The sequence below is a fragment of the Erythrolamprus reginae genome, chromosome 3 (assembly GCF_031021105.1).
Source record: "Erythrolamprus reginae isolate rEryReg1 chromosome 3, rEryReg1.hap1, whole genome shotgun sequence".
NCBI lineage: Eukaryota > Metazoa > Chordata > Lepidosauria > Squamata > Dipsadidae > Erythrolamprus > Erythrolamprus reginae.
Window position 1 is genome coordinate 87308708 of NC_091952.1, and position 18725 is coordinate 87327432.

At 34.6% G+C, this 18725-nt stretch overlaps 2 protein-coding genes across 2 annotated transcripts in view; both read left to right on the forward strand.

Moving 5' to 3' along the window:
• The window catches only part of LRRC7 (leucine rich repeat containing 7), a 229791-nt gene extending 217958 nt beyond the window's left edge, over positions 1-11833 (forward strand). Inside the window, exon 21 of the mRNA XM_070748538.1 lies at positions 11692-11833. Within this exon, the coding sequence (XP_070604639.1) occupies positions 11692-11799 (108 nt within the window). The 3' untranslated portion in view covers positions 11800-11833. The remainder of the gene's footprint in view (positions 1-11691) is intronic.
• SRSF11 (serine and arginine rich splicing factor 11) overlaps positions 1-18725 on the forward strand; it is a 233712-nt gene that overhangs the window by 161524 nt on the left and 53463 nt on the right. The gene's annotated exons all lie outside the window — the stretch shown is intronic.

The following is an 18725-nucleotide window of genomic DNA, read 5'->3' on the forward strand; positions in this document are numbered from 1 at the left end:
ATTGCCTCCAGGTTCCTCTCAAAGTGCTAATTGTCAATGTTAAAACTTGGTCCTTGGGTATTTACAGGATCATCTTTCTTGACAAGATTCAGCCCACCTCCTCCCAGAAAAGTGCATACTTTTTCTGGGCATATGTGCCAAGAGTTTGCAATGCATGAGCAGAGTAGAACCTGAGGTCCTAAGGGAACAGAATGCCACTAATCTCTGTGCCTTTAGGAAGGCAATTAAAATCTTATTGTTTCACAGAGCATTTGAATGCTGGCTGATGGAAAGGCAATTTGTTAGTACTTAGCCACAGTTATGAGGTGATGCAAAACAAAAAGCTATTTTATTTTTACTTACAGCATCATCAAAAATAGATGTATGTTCTCTTTGCTTATATGTTTTGTCACCATTACACTGAGAGGTATAAAGAGAACATGTTTCCCGCAGATTCATAGCAACATCTTTATTTATCTCTAAGTGTAACATCCTGCCATATTTTTTGTAAAAAAAATTAGACAATAGATTAAAAATAAATATTCACTCATGATAGCTCGAAGGAATCATAGGATCATAGAGTTGGAAGGGACCTCCAGTGTCATATAATCATAATGTTAGGAAATTGATGTTATATCAACATCTTACTATAGATAAGATAATTATGAAAATACAGTAGTACCTCTAGATACGAGCTGTTCCACATGCGAGTATTCCAAGTTACAAGCCACGAGGGGAGAGAAATTTCTGTTCCAGACCCGAGCTCAAATTTGGGATAAGAGCCGAGCGTCCACTAGATGGTGCAAGAATCCTTGCTTCTGGTTATCTCGGAGGGGAAAAACAAAGTCTAAAGCCATTTGTTCCAGATACAGTTTTTCGACATACAAGCTCCCTTCTGAAACGAATTAAACTCGTATCTAGAGGTACTACTGTAATAGGATTTCTTAAATCTATTCGTTTGTTTATTTAATTTCTATCCTGCCACAGCACACAAAAACCCATATAATGGATCCACGGTAAAATTATCTCCATGTTAGCACATCTTGAACTATTAGTTGCTTACAGCTTGAAAGAAACTGTTCTGAAAAGAGCACACTCGGCATGAATTTTCATTATATGTTTTTCAGGAGCCGTACTGATGACATTCAGTTAAGACCTAAATCATAGTGAATTCTGCCACCAAGTAAACTTAACCCATTTTAAAATATCAAGGGTCCTTTTGCAGATAATGTTAGACATTTGCAATTCCTTCTTGAACGTGACTAGAGGAATTCTAGATTGAAAATGACTGCCAACTTGTACACTCTCTTCTTCCCATCACATTGGGTACTCAGGTTTGGCTTTGCTTTATTTTTTTTTTATACTTTAGGCTTGGTTTCCATGCTCATTTCTAATATGGTTAAGTCATTGTTAGAGCTTTTCTTTGCTAACTGAGCAATATTTGAGTTGTATGAGTGAATGGTCTTAAAAAATATGTGTGCTCCCTTGCCAGAAATACAACTAATAATTGCTGCTGAAATCCATCAGTTAATGGATTTTGGCTAATAGACCTAACTTCCACTTTAAAAAAATCAACCAGGTAAAGAATGTCAAATCAGGCAGGGCCCAAGAAAGAGAAGAAGGGTTTCCAGTAGCATGTCCTGCCTACTGGGTGAGTAGGTCAAGTGTTGAATTATTGTCAACCTTGCAGAGTTTCTTTTTCTGAATGCTGAAAGCTTCAGGTGAGTCTTTGCTCAGGGTTGTGTTTGGTCAGATTGAAAGAAGAGAAAGGTCCTTTTTGGTGGTACATTTCTCCATTTAGAATATGTATACACAGTGATAAAGAATTGACATAGAATCTCCTATTTGACTGTATACCAAAATATAGAAAATGGTCCTTTGCTCTCTTGTGTAAATGCTGCAGAGGAGGGGTGGGTTCCAACTTAACTTGCTGCCGGTGCACTTCTTTGTGTGCTGTATGGGCACACTTCATGAGCGCTGTAACAAAAAATCCAAAAAACATTTTTAAAAACAAAGCCGAAAAAAGAATGGTGATCGCATACACAGGGCCAGATCTCGGCTTCTGTGCAGGCTCAGAAGAGGGGGGGGGGGGATTCAAAATTTGTTTTTAAAAAATTCAAAAAAAGAGATGGTGGCACCCACTGACCATTACGATTCAGTGATGTCATCAGCAGATTGCTACTGGTTCGGGCAAACCGGTCCAAACCGGGAGGAACCCACCCCTGCTGCAGAAAGAAAGTGAAAGGCCTGGAGTGCAATTGGCATTTACTCTTCAAATAAAGCAGGGCCAGAGCATTTTACTTCATTTATGGGCAACACATTCAGCATGCTTTAAAATACCTTTTATAATTGTTTAGTTATTGTTCACAATCTATTTGGTTAGATAAGAGCCAGGGAGAATAATCATGTTTAAATCTAACATCTGATAATTAATAGTTCATACATTTACCCTGGAATGTTTGAATTGTCATGAAATGATAGTTCAATCTGTAGTTGTTACAGGCAGTCCTTGACTTACAACTATATTTGGGACCAGAATTTCAGTCATTAAGCAATGCAGTTATTAAGAGTCTCCATATGGCTGAACCTGATTTTATGACTATCATTACTGCAGTCATTAAGTTAATCACTACAGATATTAAGTAAATTACTGTGGTCATTAAGTGAATCCAGCTTTCCCAATTGCTTTTGCTTGTTCCAATTGACTTGGAAGCTGGCTGGAAAGATTGCAAATCATGGTTGTGTGATGCTGTAAGTGCAAGCTGCTTGTCAAACTGCTGAATTGTGATCATGTGATCATGGTATAGTGGGATGGTCACAATATCAAGGATGGGTCATATATCATTTTTTTCCTGAGGCTGTCATAACTTAGAATCCTCATGGTTGTAAATCAAGGATTATCTGTCATCTATAATGGACCATCTATACATGCACATTATAACTGAACAATACACTTGATAAATACACATGAAAATAAATTTGTCTTAATGCTAAGATTATAATAAACCATCCATTACGTCCAGCTCACACAACAAATTAGCCCACTAATAGTCATTTACTCTTCTCAGTAAATTTTTCATGCAAAATGGCTCTCAGAGAGTTCCAGAAATGCAGACTATAAAATCTTATTTTGTTATTGTTTATAATTTTTGAAACAATATGACAAATTGTTAGTTTTAAATGTAATCTTACTGGAACCATAAACTTTTGTGGAATGTTTCTACTTACACTTTTCTAAGACAAATATAACAAGATTTACATAATTACTAATGTAGTTACATAAAGATATGTGACTTCCTGGGAACTACACTACTTAATTAATATGTGTTGTGGTAGTAACCCGAACTCTCTTCCAATCTAAATTTGCCTAATCCTAAATAAAACGAGATAAATGTATCAATTTCTTACTTTAATTGGTCCCCCAAAGCAAAATGATTTCATCTGATTTCTAACATCAAGGATAGGTTCAAACAAGATAAAAGTGCTCAGACACAGGACTCCAGAAAGGATTCAAAAGGTGAAATTTAGCTCCCTGTTACTGTGAACCTTTCCCTAACTCTTGTGAATGTAAGTGGACAAAATTGTGTTTAAATTAAAACAACAAAATCAAAATATCAAAAAAACAGGTCTGGAAACCATGTACAGTAATTGGGCCTCAAATGCATTCCATTTTCACCGTGGTAATACGCATCCCGTTTAGTGGGCAAAACAGACATTATCCCATCTTAAAAGCACATCTGTATTGTGAAAAATGAGGTGTGAGAGATTCTCCCTAGCATATAGATTATGTTTCAGGCTTTCAATAGAAACTGCTTTTGTTTAAGTACCAGTTATCAATAAATTGGGTGGTGGCCAATTAGCCAAACCACAGCCACAATACTTTCCTTTTTCAGATTTCAGAAACTGGTTATTACCCTGACTTGTGGCCAACAAACCTGGGGTGGTTTCATGGTAAGTTCAGCAATGAATTCAAACCTAATAAGAATTGCTGTCAAACAAAATTAGCACGAGGTTCTGAAATATATTTGTTCTTATTACAGATGGCACGAATACACAAGAAGGATTGGACTTTTCTTAAATCCCACTTGTTTGTGTCTAAGCCAATCCAATCCACTCCAAAGCATCATCAACACGCTTCAGTTAAGGAAGCTTAAAGTTTGCCTATACATTGTTTTTGCCTGCCTCATGCATTAACCGAACTTACCAACTGAGGACGTTTTTCATTACAAAAGACTACCTTCTGTTTAAAACAAACAAACAAACAAAAGACAAAGTGGGGGAATAACTCCCATAATAGAAATAATTGTTTTTTTCAAGTCAACATATTTTCAAGAATTAATCTTAGGGAAATGGATTATGCGGTATACAAGGATCCGTTACTCAGACAACCAGCATGCAATTCTTATTAAAGACAATGGTGTAGGTTTATGTTTGAAGGAGATCATATATGATCTGTCGGATCAGTATTATACCTCCATTTAAATTTTCATCTTGCACTTTAGCAAAACATGTTGCCATTAAAAATTATAAATGTCCATGACAATCGTGAATTTGAAGTGAAGTGGTATCGCTGCAGGATGGAACCAAGCAGATCTGTTTGTCTTGGTTGCATATTTCCCATCCTCACATTCTGAAGTTTACTGTAATTCTAATTTATCTTATGTTTCTTAACTTTTGAGAGACTTCACCATTTATAATTTAATTTTGCCCCAAATGATCTTTTTTTCCCTGCTTCCATTTGTGTCACCATCTGGGAGCATGTACTATCGTAGCAGGGATTCCTCACGCAAAGACTTTCCAGCAGTCTTTGTAGTCACTTGCCTCTAAAGTTCAGGGGAAAGCTGTAAAAGAAGGAAGGCCGAAAGCTTGCTTACGGTAAAGTAAACCAACCAAAATACCATGTGTCAGTTTATCCATGCTGCATGTTTAGGAATTCCATACTGATCCTTTGATTAAACGCCTTGGATAGAAAATGTGATCAGCCATTTGCACTGCATCACAATCAAATAAAATAAAATTTTACAAAAATAGTTTTGCTCATTTCCAATCAAAACATTATTTTAAAATGTTATTTTCCCATAAAAAAATAAGATTACTCTGGAGTAAATAGATGAACTGTGACCTAAATTATAGGTTTTCGACTCTTAGCTGGGAAACCAAATTTAGGCCATCAGGAAATGAGACAGGGACATACAGACAGACATTTTTGCATTTAAGGCTACTTATTACAACAGGATGGACCATCAGCCTTTATATATAAAAAAAACCTAAATAGAGGCCAGCGTAAACCTGGCTGCCAGAAATATTCCTCTAAGGTTTTGCACATGAAATTCAAGGCTTTGTTGAATGTCTTTTATCTGTCTGGAATTTGTACTCTTTCTCTTAAATTATTTTCTTGCTGTTTGTTAAAGCAACATTTAACTTAATTAAAAAAAATCTTTTGTGTGTGGACTCTCTATTTATTATTACACTTCTCACTTCCTTCTCTGTTATATAAAAGCAATAGGTTTACTTATTTGACAATGCATATATTACTGTTTGTTCCTGGGTATCCTAGTTTATATACACATGTAGTATGCACACATGATCAGTTAGGTATTAGAAAATAATTATTATTATTCAACTATACTAGGGAAAACATTTTAACTATGTGAGAAATTATTTCTTCAAATTCATCTAAGCAACTAGAAATTAGTAGTTGAGACCAATATTCATATTTTAAAGATAGATACTATATTTGACACAGGTCAATAAAGTGAATAAATTTTTCATATCACAGAATATATTTTTTATTAATTCTTAGCAGTATATTTTAATGCAGGGTTACCATATCAATTCTAACAATATTAATTTCAAGATATAAACCAGACATTAAGCAACAAACTCTCTAATCTATATCTATTAGCTTAGCTTATTCTGAGCTTAGTTCCCATCAGTAGCAAATTTTTATAACAATGAAACTTAAAGTGTGGGTAACTTAAACTTAAAGTCTGGGTAATGCAAGGTATCAGCTGCCTCTAAATAGAATGATAACACATCTCAGTGTATCTGTAATTTTAATGTATTATAATTTCTATAAATCTATAGATATGAATTTATACATCTAAATATGCACCTTATAAAGTAGACTCCTAGTAATTACATATTTTTGTCCAGGTTGTTTTTTTCTTGACCATTGAAGTACTAGAAATTTCTTGACATCTACTTTATTTCCTCGATTAGTCTGGAATTTCTTGATAGCTTCCCATCTAATATAAATGTTAATAAAATTCAATCCTCTTAGCTTTTTCAATAAGTTTCAATAACTGCTTGCTATGATAACCTTCTCTATCAATCAGTGCAATTAAAAATAGTAATCTAATCATTATATTTGTTATTACATTGTTGCCTTTATGAGATCACTGGCCATATAAATAAATAAAAAATGGTAAAGAGCATAAAAGCCTCTGAAGCAAACACAGTCATTGTCTATCTAAAGGGTGATTGTTAGTGAAATAGTATGAATGCTTCTGTGTATAGTTATAGATTTTACGAGAGCGTAGTAAGAGCATCAAACTCAAAAAAACTCATGAAAGAAAGATTGAAAATTTGAATAAAAGAACCCAAGGCCACATTGTTATATTTCTTTTTAAATTTTGTAGAGATAATATTTTGTCATATTGTCCATTTTCAAAGACTATGTTGAAAACATAAAAAGGGAGGAAGGGAGGGAAGGAAGGAAGGAAGTTGGAGTAAAGAGAATCAGACAAAGTGAAGAAAAAGAACAGTAAGCAGCTAAATCCAGTTTTGGTCAATACCATACTAGTCATGCATTCTATTTTAAACTTTAAACGATCCTTGCTTTTATGAGTAGACTAACTTTTCTTCTTTAGAAAAGCTTTTTCTTTTTTTTGAGAACCTCATCAACTCTATTCATCCATAACAGTCTTGAGTTTCCTCTTCTTATCAATATACCACTATTCCTTCATGTATTTCTTTTGCAATTTAATATTACATCCTAATTTAGTCTTTCTATACACCCAACACGCTCTACACATTTTTGTGTTGATCATTCTTTCCTATATTCAATTCACATTGATTCAGCACCTAGTTTTACTTAACTCTATTTTTCTTGTTGTCCACAGAGTTCTGAAATTGCACATTCCCATTGCATATCCAACACTCACTTCCCCACGACATTTATTTCCTTTGACAAATATTCATTTTACTAAACAAGTACATCATTTACATGTCTAGCTTGTTCCCAAGTTTAATAAACATTATTCCAGGATTCACAAATTTAGCTATTTGCTTTAATTTTTCACAATGCACATCTTACTGGCAATTATTTACTCCAGTTGCAGTGTCATACATGACTACCTTGATTTCTTATCCATAATAATTGCAAAACAGTCTAACAAATCAGTCTTGATGGTGCAGTGGTGAGAGTGCAGTACTGCAGGCCACTGCTGCTGCCTGCCGCTGCCTGCAATTTGGCAGTTCAAATCTCACCAGACTCAAGGTTGACTCAGCCTTCCATTCTTCCGAATGTTGGGGGCAATATACTGAGTCTTACCCACTTAGGGCTATAAAAGCACTGTGAAGCAGTATATAAGTCCTATTGCTACTGCAAATGCTGTAAATATTAGGTTCTTTGCAGCAAGTATTATCTTGTAGTCAAAGTACATATACATCCATGTCCCCAACAAACCAAAAACTCTGTTTATAAATTTACTCAAAAATAAATCAAACGATCTATTGGATATTGTTTTATTCTTGTCATATTCAGTGTTGAACCTCTAATTAATCATTGCTTTAAGATTCACACATTGATTCTTTCATCATATACTGCTCTTGTTCATTCAGCAATCAACTTTCAACTCCATACATATGCAAAACACCCCATTATTCAAACCTGTTCATTTCATATCATGGCTTTGAGCAGCTACAATTTTCACATAACAGTCCAAATAAGAGGAAGATTTAGGTTATCAGCCTCAAATTATACCCTTATACCCTTATACCTTATTATGACACGTGCTCTGCTAATGATAAAGTCATGCTATCAGCTATGCCAGCTATAGTCTTCTTGCCACATGTAATTTTATTTCAAGCATGCTCATGTTAGGAGCTCTAAAGTCTGCTTTGCAAGCCAATATGTCTATCCCAAAAACCAAAAATTACGTGGATTGTCTTTACACACTCAAGATAGCTGAGATATAATTACAATTTGCTCCGATATTTTTTCTGTCTGGGCATGGTGCTCAGACCTAAACTAAAGAAAATAATTATTCCAATGAAAAACACTTTTTCCTTATATGGATTTTGCATTTTATTTCTTTTCCTCATACATTTGAACAAAGTATAAATTGTCATGCTAGCAAGCTGACCAACTACAGTTTAGTTTGCTTCCAAATCTGAATTTAAATGCACAATTTTGGAAACAAAAATTGGTTTGTTTAAAACACAAGAGAGTATAAAAATGGCATATGTGGGAGAGGTGAAGGAGAATTGGCAACACAAATTTAAAACACCAAAATAGCCAACTTGTATTGCAATAATCGCATCTAGGTTGTGCTATTATTTCCCAAACTGTTACTAAACCAAGGCTGAGGAGCAGAAACTATATATATATAAATTAAATTTTTGAACTACAATATAAATTAAAAAATAAAACTTGAGTTCCAAAAATATGGTATTCATTGCAACAATTATTAGAAATAGTTGAAATTGATCCAAGCATAAGGGATGAAACTCATATTCTTTATTCAAACGAGCAATTATACAATTAATGTGATTTATGATATAAAAGTGACTGGACTCCTTTGAGACAATGATGAAACTGCATACAGACAGGAGGTTGAACAATTAACCTTGTGGTGTGACCGGAACAATCTGGAACTGAATATAGAAATGATAGTAGACTTTAGAAGAAACCTACCCATACTTCCGCCTCTTATAATACTAGACAACACAGTATCAACAGTAGACACCTTCAAATTTCTAGGTTCGACCATATCGCGAGATCTAAAATGGACACCTAATATCAAAAACATCATCAAAAAAGCACAACAAAGAATGTTCTTTCTGCACCAACTAAGGAGGTTCAAACTGCTGAAGGAGCTGCTAATACAGTTCTACACAGGAATTATTGAGTCTGTCATCTGCACCTCTATAACTGTCTGGCAACCCAACAAGACAGACACAGACTTCAGAGGATAATTAGAATTTCAGGAAAAAAAACAATTGCCACCAACTGCCTTCCATTGAAGACCTGTACACCGCACACGTCAAAAAGAGGGCTCTGAGTGAAAATATTTACAGACACTTCATATCCTTGACAGAAACTGCTTCAACTCCTACATTCAAAATGACGCTATAGAGCACTGCACACCAAGACAACTAGACACAAAAACAGTTTTTCCCTGAATGCCATCACTCTGCTAAACAAATAATTCCCTCAACACTTTCAAACTATTTACTAAGTATGCAGTACTATTAATCACCATTTCCATCATCTATCTCCTCCCAAAACGACTATGACTGTAACTTTGTTTCTTGTATCCTTACAATTTATACTGACTGGCTCCTAATATGATTTGATTGCTTATTTATACTCGGCCTATTATTAAGTGTTGTACCTTATGATTCTTGACAAACTTTTCTTTTCTGTACACTGAGAGCATATGCACCAAGACAAATTCCTTGTGTGTCCAATCACACTTGACCAATACAATTCTATTCAATTCAATTCTAATATGACCGGACTGCTTCAATTACACATTTGTTAGAATGCTCAAATAAAAATGCTAAACTTTGCATGTAGATGCTAATCTAGTAAAATCCCAAATCTTAGAGAAGTCTAGAGATGTTAAGGATAGTGATGTTTTCAGAAATAAATTCCATATTCCACAAATAGCTGTCCTAGATGATACATCCATAAGACATCACAATAGTTTAAATAGGAATATTAAGCACATCCCCACCTCACCAAATCCTATTAGAGATATTCACTAATTCAGGCTATACAGTTAGGGGTAGGGAAACTTCTTAGTGCACATTGCTTCTTTCCATTAACATTGGGCATTTAATAGGCTTCTGCTTGTTGCATTTGAAATGTTGGTTTGATATAAAGGCTAATTGGATTATGACACAGCTGTTGTAAGCAATTGGTTAAACAATTTAACTCTGTGACTTGACTTATTCTGTTCCTAAGTAATCATAAAGACATAGTTGATTTAGAAGTTGTGCTAAATTGAAAATACTTCCAGCCTGGAATAATAGGTAGAAATGGTTTGGGGGAGCGGCTGTTGGAATTCAATAAATGGGAAATCCCTAGGATTATTTAACTGGCTGCAGTTTTATGCAAGACCACTATCAACTGTTGTTGTTCTGCTGATGTTTGAATTGTTTTTGAAAACAATTGTGGGGAAAACATGATGAAGATAGTGACTTTTGCCGGATTCTAATACCTTCAAGATGGTATATTATATTAAAATTAAGGTTGTACTTAAAGGCAGCTTTATTCTTTGGAACTTGAGAGAATTGATAATATTGATTAGATGGTTATAGGGTTAGGGTAGACAATTATGAGTAGATAATTGATAGATGTATAGATATGGATGTTATATTTGATATATGTGATATACGTATGTATATATATATTTATATATGTATGTATTCTAATACCTTCAAGATGGTATATTATATTAAAATTAAGGTTGTGCTTAAAGGCAGATTTATTCTTCAGAACTTGAGAGAATCGATAATATTGATTAGATGGTTATAGGGTTAGGGTAGACAATTATGAGTAGATAATTGATAGATATATAGATATGGATGTTATATTTGATATACCGGTATGTGATATACGTATGTATATGTATATTTATACATGTATGTATAAAGTCAGAAAGAACATTTGCTTAAGAGCTTGTTTGGTAGACAGAAATGACTGAAACTACGATGCTGGGAATGAAACAAATACCAAATTGTGCAGTTGGGCCTGTTGTTCATGTATTACGAGGCAAGGGTTTACTTTTTTCAAAGCATTGTGAGCTAATCAGGACATCCTGAAACTATTCCAATTCAATTTATGTCCATGACCAATCTATTTAGGACTTTTAAATTGTTTCAGCAGTCTTAAGCTCCTCTGGGGGTCTTTGCTTAATCAATAAGGGAGGGTAAATAAGTAAATCTCTTGCACGCAAAGCATTCCAAGCAGCAAATTATGTCTTTTTAAACAAGACCAATGCATGCATAGCTACCTCGCTGCTCATCCTCAGCTGACATTTTAATAAAGAATTCAGTATGAGCTACTGAGCATGATGATGGGAATTCTAAAAGGATATGGCGGGTACGATGCTGGGAATGACTTTTCTAAATTGAGCAAATTATTTAGACAAATGAAGTGCAACTCTATTGGCATAATATGGGGAAGACATCCAAATAAAGTTGATGATTGCTTAAGGGCATTGTGTGGAATCTGTACAGATGTTTGAGGTTCAAACATCTGGGCAAATTTCACAGCATGTCATTATAATGATGCTGGATGGGGAATTCTGGGAATTGAAGTCCTCACAGTCTTAAAGTGATCGAAGTAGAGAAACGCTGTACTATGGCATTGCTTTTCTAAATTATACCATATCGTGAGATAGTGGTTGATCTTTAAACTATATGCCCCATGTTACTAAATTCTAAAACACTTACTTTTTTCTATTTTGTCTGTTGCAGGCAAATGGACACAGTTTTGTACATATGGAACATGAAAAAGCTGTATTACTGCTGAAGAGTTTCCAGAATACAGTAGACCTAGTTATTCAACGTGAGCTCACTGTCTAAATATTTTTTTATAAATAATAAAATATGCCTAACATTTTTTGCCAATTGCTGGACCAATGGCAAATATAGTGCCAAATGTATAATATTATATGTTAGTAATGATTACCCTGGGGAAAAATAACTCTATAAATATAACTTCCAAGTGATTATGTATTATTTTTCTTTGTAAGTCTCTGGCTATGCATTGGTACCAGCTTATTTTTAAAATATTCTTTTTAATTGTTTCTAGATGTCTTTATTTCAGGACACAGAAACACAAACAAGTTCTTTACAAATCGTAGTCTCCATCAAAATTACTGCCTCACAATTGTTTATGTTTTTAAGAAGAAAATATATAAATTATAATTCCCATAAAGTATTTCTATCTCACATAAGATTTAAATTATTTATAAAGAATATTTTAGTAGTTCTATATTCAGTAACATGAGAATTTAACTTAATGGGATTCACTTCTGTAGAAACAGGTCTAGACTTATTTACAGCACTGCAGACCTGTTAGCCTTTTCATTTTTCCCTTTTTTACAATGTAAATAGATATATATCTTTTAAGAGTGCAATATTCAAACTAAAATAACACTGAGTTTATTTGGGAGGATAATGGGAGTCTACATTGGCAAAACCAGGCTTTGTTCTGCTCACAATTAATTATTAAAAAAACATATATTCCTTTCAAGGATGTACCTCAAATAAGCTTAGAACATAAATCACAAAAAGAGTAACATGTTGTATCAACCTAGTTGATGGTTCACAAATAGTTTGGACTTCAACTTCCATAACCTCCAAGCATCCCAACCTCTGTTTATGCTGGCAGTTTGGACTATATGTTTAGAAGACCCTAAATTACACAAACCGGTGTAAGCTTCCAAGGATTGTAGTCCACGGTCATCAGATGAATGAAATCTTACTTTGAGTTACCAGAACATTCAGATATGGACAGGTTTAGAATGGTACAATTCTGAACACAGTGATAGGAAGGAAAGGAAATACAAGTATTTTGTTGCCCTTCACATAATCTAAGAAAGTATGTAACTGAATATTCTTGTAACTCAAATGTCAGACATCTGAAAATTGCCACTAGTCCTTTGACTGCCATGAGAAAGAAAATTCATATATGCATAAATTTGCCACCATACATCCAATTTTTACCACGCCAAATGACTTTGAAAACAAACCCAACTTTGGAATTCGTGAGTTAAATTATTTTGCCATAGATTGATTCGCCCAAGAGTCCAATATTTTTCTGAATAAGGAGAGAGAAAATCTAGAAAACTTTCATTTTTTGTCACAATTTGTGTGTGACCATAAAGAAAACCATTTCTTGAATTTTGAACACTATGCTGCTATGGGCAATGTCTCCCCTTTGTCTGTAACCAACCAACCTAGTAAGAGAAATAGTATTATTCCCTTTGGTATCTTGGACTCCAAACAATTAGGTGATCATTTATATTACCAACTTTGTGCATTGTTTCTAGAGTCAAATTAGTCCACCTGCTGGAAAAAAATGGTATAAAAAACTTCTGTGCAGAAAAATGTCCTTACCAAAAATTTGTTAATATTTTAACAAAAATGTGCACATTAGCACAATGTGCAAATAAGGGGATGGCTTTAATAATACAAAATATTTTTTTTGGGGGGGGGGTCAATTTTGCTATGTGCTTCCAGTTTGACTTACAACTACGTAGTAAATAGAAAATTACTTACTTACTACGTAGTAAATAGAAAATTAGATTACTGTAATTTATATTACAGTACTCCAGGTTGTGCATGAGAAGGAAATTTCTTTGATTCCAAAGATAGATAATCTATGGCAGGGGTCTCCAACCTTGGCAACTTTAAGCCTGGAGGGCTTCAACTCCCAAAATTCTGGGAGTTGAGGTTTTCCAGGCTTAAAGTTGCCAAGATTTGAGACCCTGCTCTATGGTTTAAATAAGAGGCCTTGGTTTGGAATTATTCATTCGTAACAAAAATAACTGATTATCTCAAACTAAGCAAAAAATTAATTACGTAATAAGTTGATATTTATTAACACTTTTGCCCTAAACCTGTATAAAAATCTTGTACAAAATTAATATTCTATCTTCCTAGCGATAAAAATATCCCATTTAAATAATTCACAATATAAATTAGAGGTCTGCTAAATTTTAAATCAAAAAGAATGCTTTGCAAAAATGTGAAGATCCTTTGCTTCTACATTTTAGCCATTTTAGCCATGATTTTGTTCTGCTATTCTCTTTAGCCCTTCTTTTCCTCTTACTGAAATTATCTCAATGAATCAGAAATCATGCAGATTTGATTAGAGTATGACACGAGTAAGGAAAATGGGACAGCATTGCTTTTTCTGTAAAATGCCAATATTATTATTATTATTATTTATTGGATTTGTATGCCGCACCTCTCCGCAGACTCGGGGCGGCTAACAACAGAATAAAAACAGCATGTAAATCCAATACAAAACAGCTTAAAAAACCCTTAATTCTAAAACCAAACATACATACAAACAAACATACCATGCATAAATTATAAAGGCTTAGGGGAAAAGAATATCTCAGTTCCCCCATGCCTGACGGCAGAGGCGGGTTTTTAGGAGCTTGCGAAAGGCAAGCATTAATATAAATTAATGTCTCAAAATCACCATTGAGGTGTGTGCTTTACACTACATTTCTTCTTCTTAAAACCACAATTGCACCTTGGCAAGATGTAGTTTGCAAAAGTGCAATCTGACGCATGCCTTAATTAGCATTGGTTGAAGCCTTGGCATCATAAAGCAGTGAGCGTAGCATTTCCAAGTCAAGTACTGGCTTAATTGCCATACATGGACCGCTTTCCCCCAACAGAATGATATTTATGTTATTTAGGGACCTTTAAGGAGTCTACCTTTTTAAAGGGCATGAAATCATTAAGAAAAAGTTATTCCCTGCTTCTTCTCAGGGTTACTTCGAGTAGAAAGCCAATTCATGTTTTCTCTACTAACACATTCCATTATGTCCTAGTAGTGCTTCTGAAGCTGACTATACTAGCTGGAAGTTCCCATCTTGCAAGCATCCAGTTAGGGGATGCAGAGGTTGGGAGACTAAGAAATACACCCAAGGACAATAGCAGATGTATTAGGCCAAAGTACATCACATCCCGCTGAGTTCTGTTAAACATCCACATCAGAAAAGGGGGCCTAGTTGGAAAGAAGAGATAAATATGGAAATCTTTCTCTCTTCCCATCCTCTTAAATTAATAGAGCATCAGATAAGGAATAACATGTAATCTTAAGATGTTAGACCAGCACCAAAAGACCCAGATTCAAGTCTATCCTTAATCGTGCAAGCTGATTGGGTGGCTTTCAGTCAGTCAGTAGTTATCCTACTTTGAGCTCCAAAATGAAAGGTGGTGATAAATCAAATAATGTAGTGCTCCACCCGAAATATAACATTTATTAAATTTTTGAAGGGCTGCACGTGTCACTAATCCCACTATGATCTTTAGACAGTTCTGAAAACACAGAGCAGAGACTATAAAGCTAAAGTCGCCCTTCCCATTTCCAAACAGGTAATCCGAGCAAATCTATTCAGTCATCTTTGGCAAGGCTTTTTTAAAGGCCCCTGCTGGAGCTGAACTGCTCCGTTCAGCTCCTACTTCTCATTCAAATTGGGTTTTGCTGCATTTGTTTCCATGGTGACAGTTGTGCTAGCCAACCCTGACTATATACAAAAAACGCTATGCTCAAACATGCCTTAAAGTGTCATTAAAAGAACCAGGAGAGAGGGACAGCTCTGGGTTTTTTGGCTTCCATTCAGCTGTTTATGCATGCATTCACACACACACACACACACACACCTGAGAAATAGGACTTTGCCGTATAGAGAGCAAATGGATTTACAGCTGTTCCTGAAGCTAGGCCAATTTGCCTGTAACAGTCCCTCTAAAGCAGTGTTTCCCAACCTTGGCAACTTGAAGATATTTGGACTTCAACTCCCAGAATTCCCCAGCCAGCGAATGCTGGCTGGGGAATTCTGGGAGTTGAAGTCCAGATATCTTCAAGTTGCCAAGCTTGGGAAACACTGCTGTAAAGAATGATCTTAACAAGCATTTGCTCTCAGAACTCTTTTACAGGTTTTCTTGCCAGAACGACTATTTATAGAAAGTAATGTAAAAAGCAATCTAGTTAATAAGATGCCGTGCAGACTCATTTTAGGAGGTACAAAATTGTAACCATCACCTTGTAAGTACATGGAATCATTTTGATAGGTATGACATTAAAAAAAAAATTAAAATAAGTGCAGCCATTTTTAAAGTTATCTTTTATACAAGGGCCTCTTTAAAAAATTGCAACTGGTTAAAATTAGACTTGTCCTTCTCATACAAATGATGTAAAGTTTTTAATTCATGTGTAAATATTAGTATAAGATACAATTGATTATTAATCAGGAAGTCACATTAGGGCAATGGTTAGGAAAGCGAACCATTTTGCTGTTGTGAATTCTATTTTGCCCTTGCTGCTAATGGTGAGTACCGTTTAAAATCTCTCACAAAATGTGTTGTCAAACTTCCCAGTTTTGTCAGGATCGTCTTCCTTCACTTTAGAGCTGACAGATTCCCGTGGTAGATTTTCACGGCAATATCAGATTTATTATTACTTCCATAGCTTCAGCGTATCCTTTTCGTGCAAAGGACCTCATCATGTTAACTTAGGAGAGATTTTTTTAATTCAAATCTATTTTTTCCCCATGAAGATTTAATCACTGTAAATCTATAAAGAATATTTGTAGCTCAGGGTTGAAATGAGGGGTCCTTGATAATCCTGGGCTCTGTTATTTTCTTGTAGATGTTTCATTATCAGGGCTTGGTAATGCATAGTATTGATGATAATAGTACCTTTAGATACGAGCTGCTCCACATGCGAGTATTCCAAGTTATGAGCGACGAGGAGAAATTTCTGTTCCAGACCCGAGCTCAAATTCGGGATACGAGCCGAGCATCCACTAGGTGGCGCAAGAATCCTTGCTTCTGGTTATCTCGGAGGGGAAAAACAAAGTCTAAAGCCATTTGTTCCAGATACGAGTTGTTCGACATACAAGCTCCCTTCTGGAACGAATTAAACTCGTATCTAGAGGTACTACTGTATTACTTAGTTTGGATAATGAAACATCTTCAAGAAAACAACCTCGGTGAGGTAGATCTCATGCCTGACATTTTGGAAAAAATATATTCTTAACTGAGGAGCTCGTGAAACATTTTGTCACTGAAGCTGTGCCACCTATTTCTCAGTAAAAACTGAATTAGCTTGTGAGTGTTCTCAAGGGCAACAATGCATGCCTTTTTTTTTCCAGAATGCCCAAGCAAATGAGAAGAGCTATTGGTAGGATTCAATCATAATAATAATAATTTATTAGATTTGTATGCCACCCCTCTCCGAAGACTCGAGGCGGCTCACAACAGTAATAAAAACAGTATAACAATGGGACAAATCTAATAATAAAAATATATTAAAACCCCAATAATTAAAAACCATACAGCACATACACACCAAACATGGAATATAAAAAGCCTGGGGGAGATGTCTTAGTTCCCCCATGTCTTGCGATATAGGTGGGTCTTGAGTACCAAGAGCAACCATTTCCAATGACCGATTGAAATTTAACTTTCATGTAAAGGTGGAAGTGAAGAATACTTAAGAGCTATAAAATATTATTTTTAGTAAAATACCTAAGATCTATTCGGAATTATTATATTTTTCCTTTAGTTCATGTCTGCCTTTATTCACCTACATTCCAAACAGAAGAAATGTATTAAACAATTTTAAATCAGAAGTTAGAATTTTTTTTTAATGCATTGCTTGTAATTTAAAAACTCACTTTGTGTACTTACAATGATAATCCTGTTAGAGAAACCCAACAGCGACACCCAGAGGCTAAAAATATTTGTCTCAGCACACAGCAAATTCCTGATAGTGGATTCTTCTTTTTTTTAATGAATTCAGACTAGTCTTCAATCTTTATGAACTTTTAATGTCTATTAAGTTTCCACAGCATTTCATTCCATCTAGAATGTTCATGCCCCTTTGTGAAGTTTTATTCTGAACATCAATAAGCCACACCAGTTCAGCACAAGAGGCTGAATTTTTATAAATCGGGGCCTTTCCTGCCTCTTTGCTAGCTTAAGTGGCTTAACACTGGGCAAGACAAAGACTTATTAGTTACGTTTTTCTACTTGTGAGTACTGTAATCAAGTAAAAACCAACAACTTACTTTATTACAAATTTTACCATTTTATAAAACACATGTTTAATTATAGAGATAGCTGTATTGTAATTAATATTTTGAAACAATTGTGATTTTGAGCTTAAATTATATACAGAACTGTCATTTTTGTATGTGTTAAAAAGATTGCTATATGACAAAATACTTTTCAGTTTAATTACAATATCATTGTAAATAAGGCTGAATGAAGAATCATTTACTACTTTATGAACATAGATTGTGAATGTAACTCAATGTTTTGCAGTATACAGATTTACTGAACTTGAAAGCTGCTTCATTTTATGTGAAAAAGTACTTTAAAGCTATATTTTAAATGAATTGATTCAGTGAAATCAATTATCTTTAATTTGCACATACAGATAGTATCTTTTTCATTTTACTTTGCGTATTGACACTAACTGGTAAGGTGTATATTGTGTCTAGAATGCATTTTGCAGATGCTTTCTGTACATAAAAAGAATACAGGGACTCAAAAAATGCTGTGCAGCGTATAGCAGAGCCATTTTCGGCTTTGATGTACTCAAATTTTTTCAGTATTTAAAAGAAGTGTTTTGAATAATATATTAAAAAGTCTATTGTATAAATAAAGTCACCTTATTGTAAACATTCTGCCTTCAGAGCAATGTATTGCAACGATCTCATCTTTTATCTCTCACAGAAAGCAAGTATCAATAATCA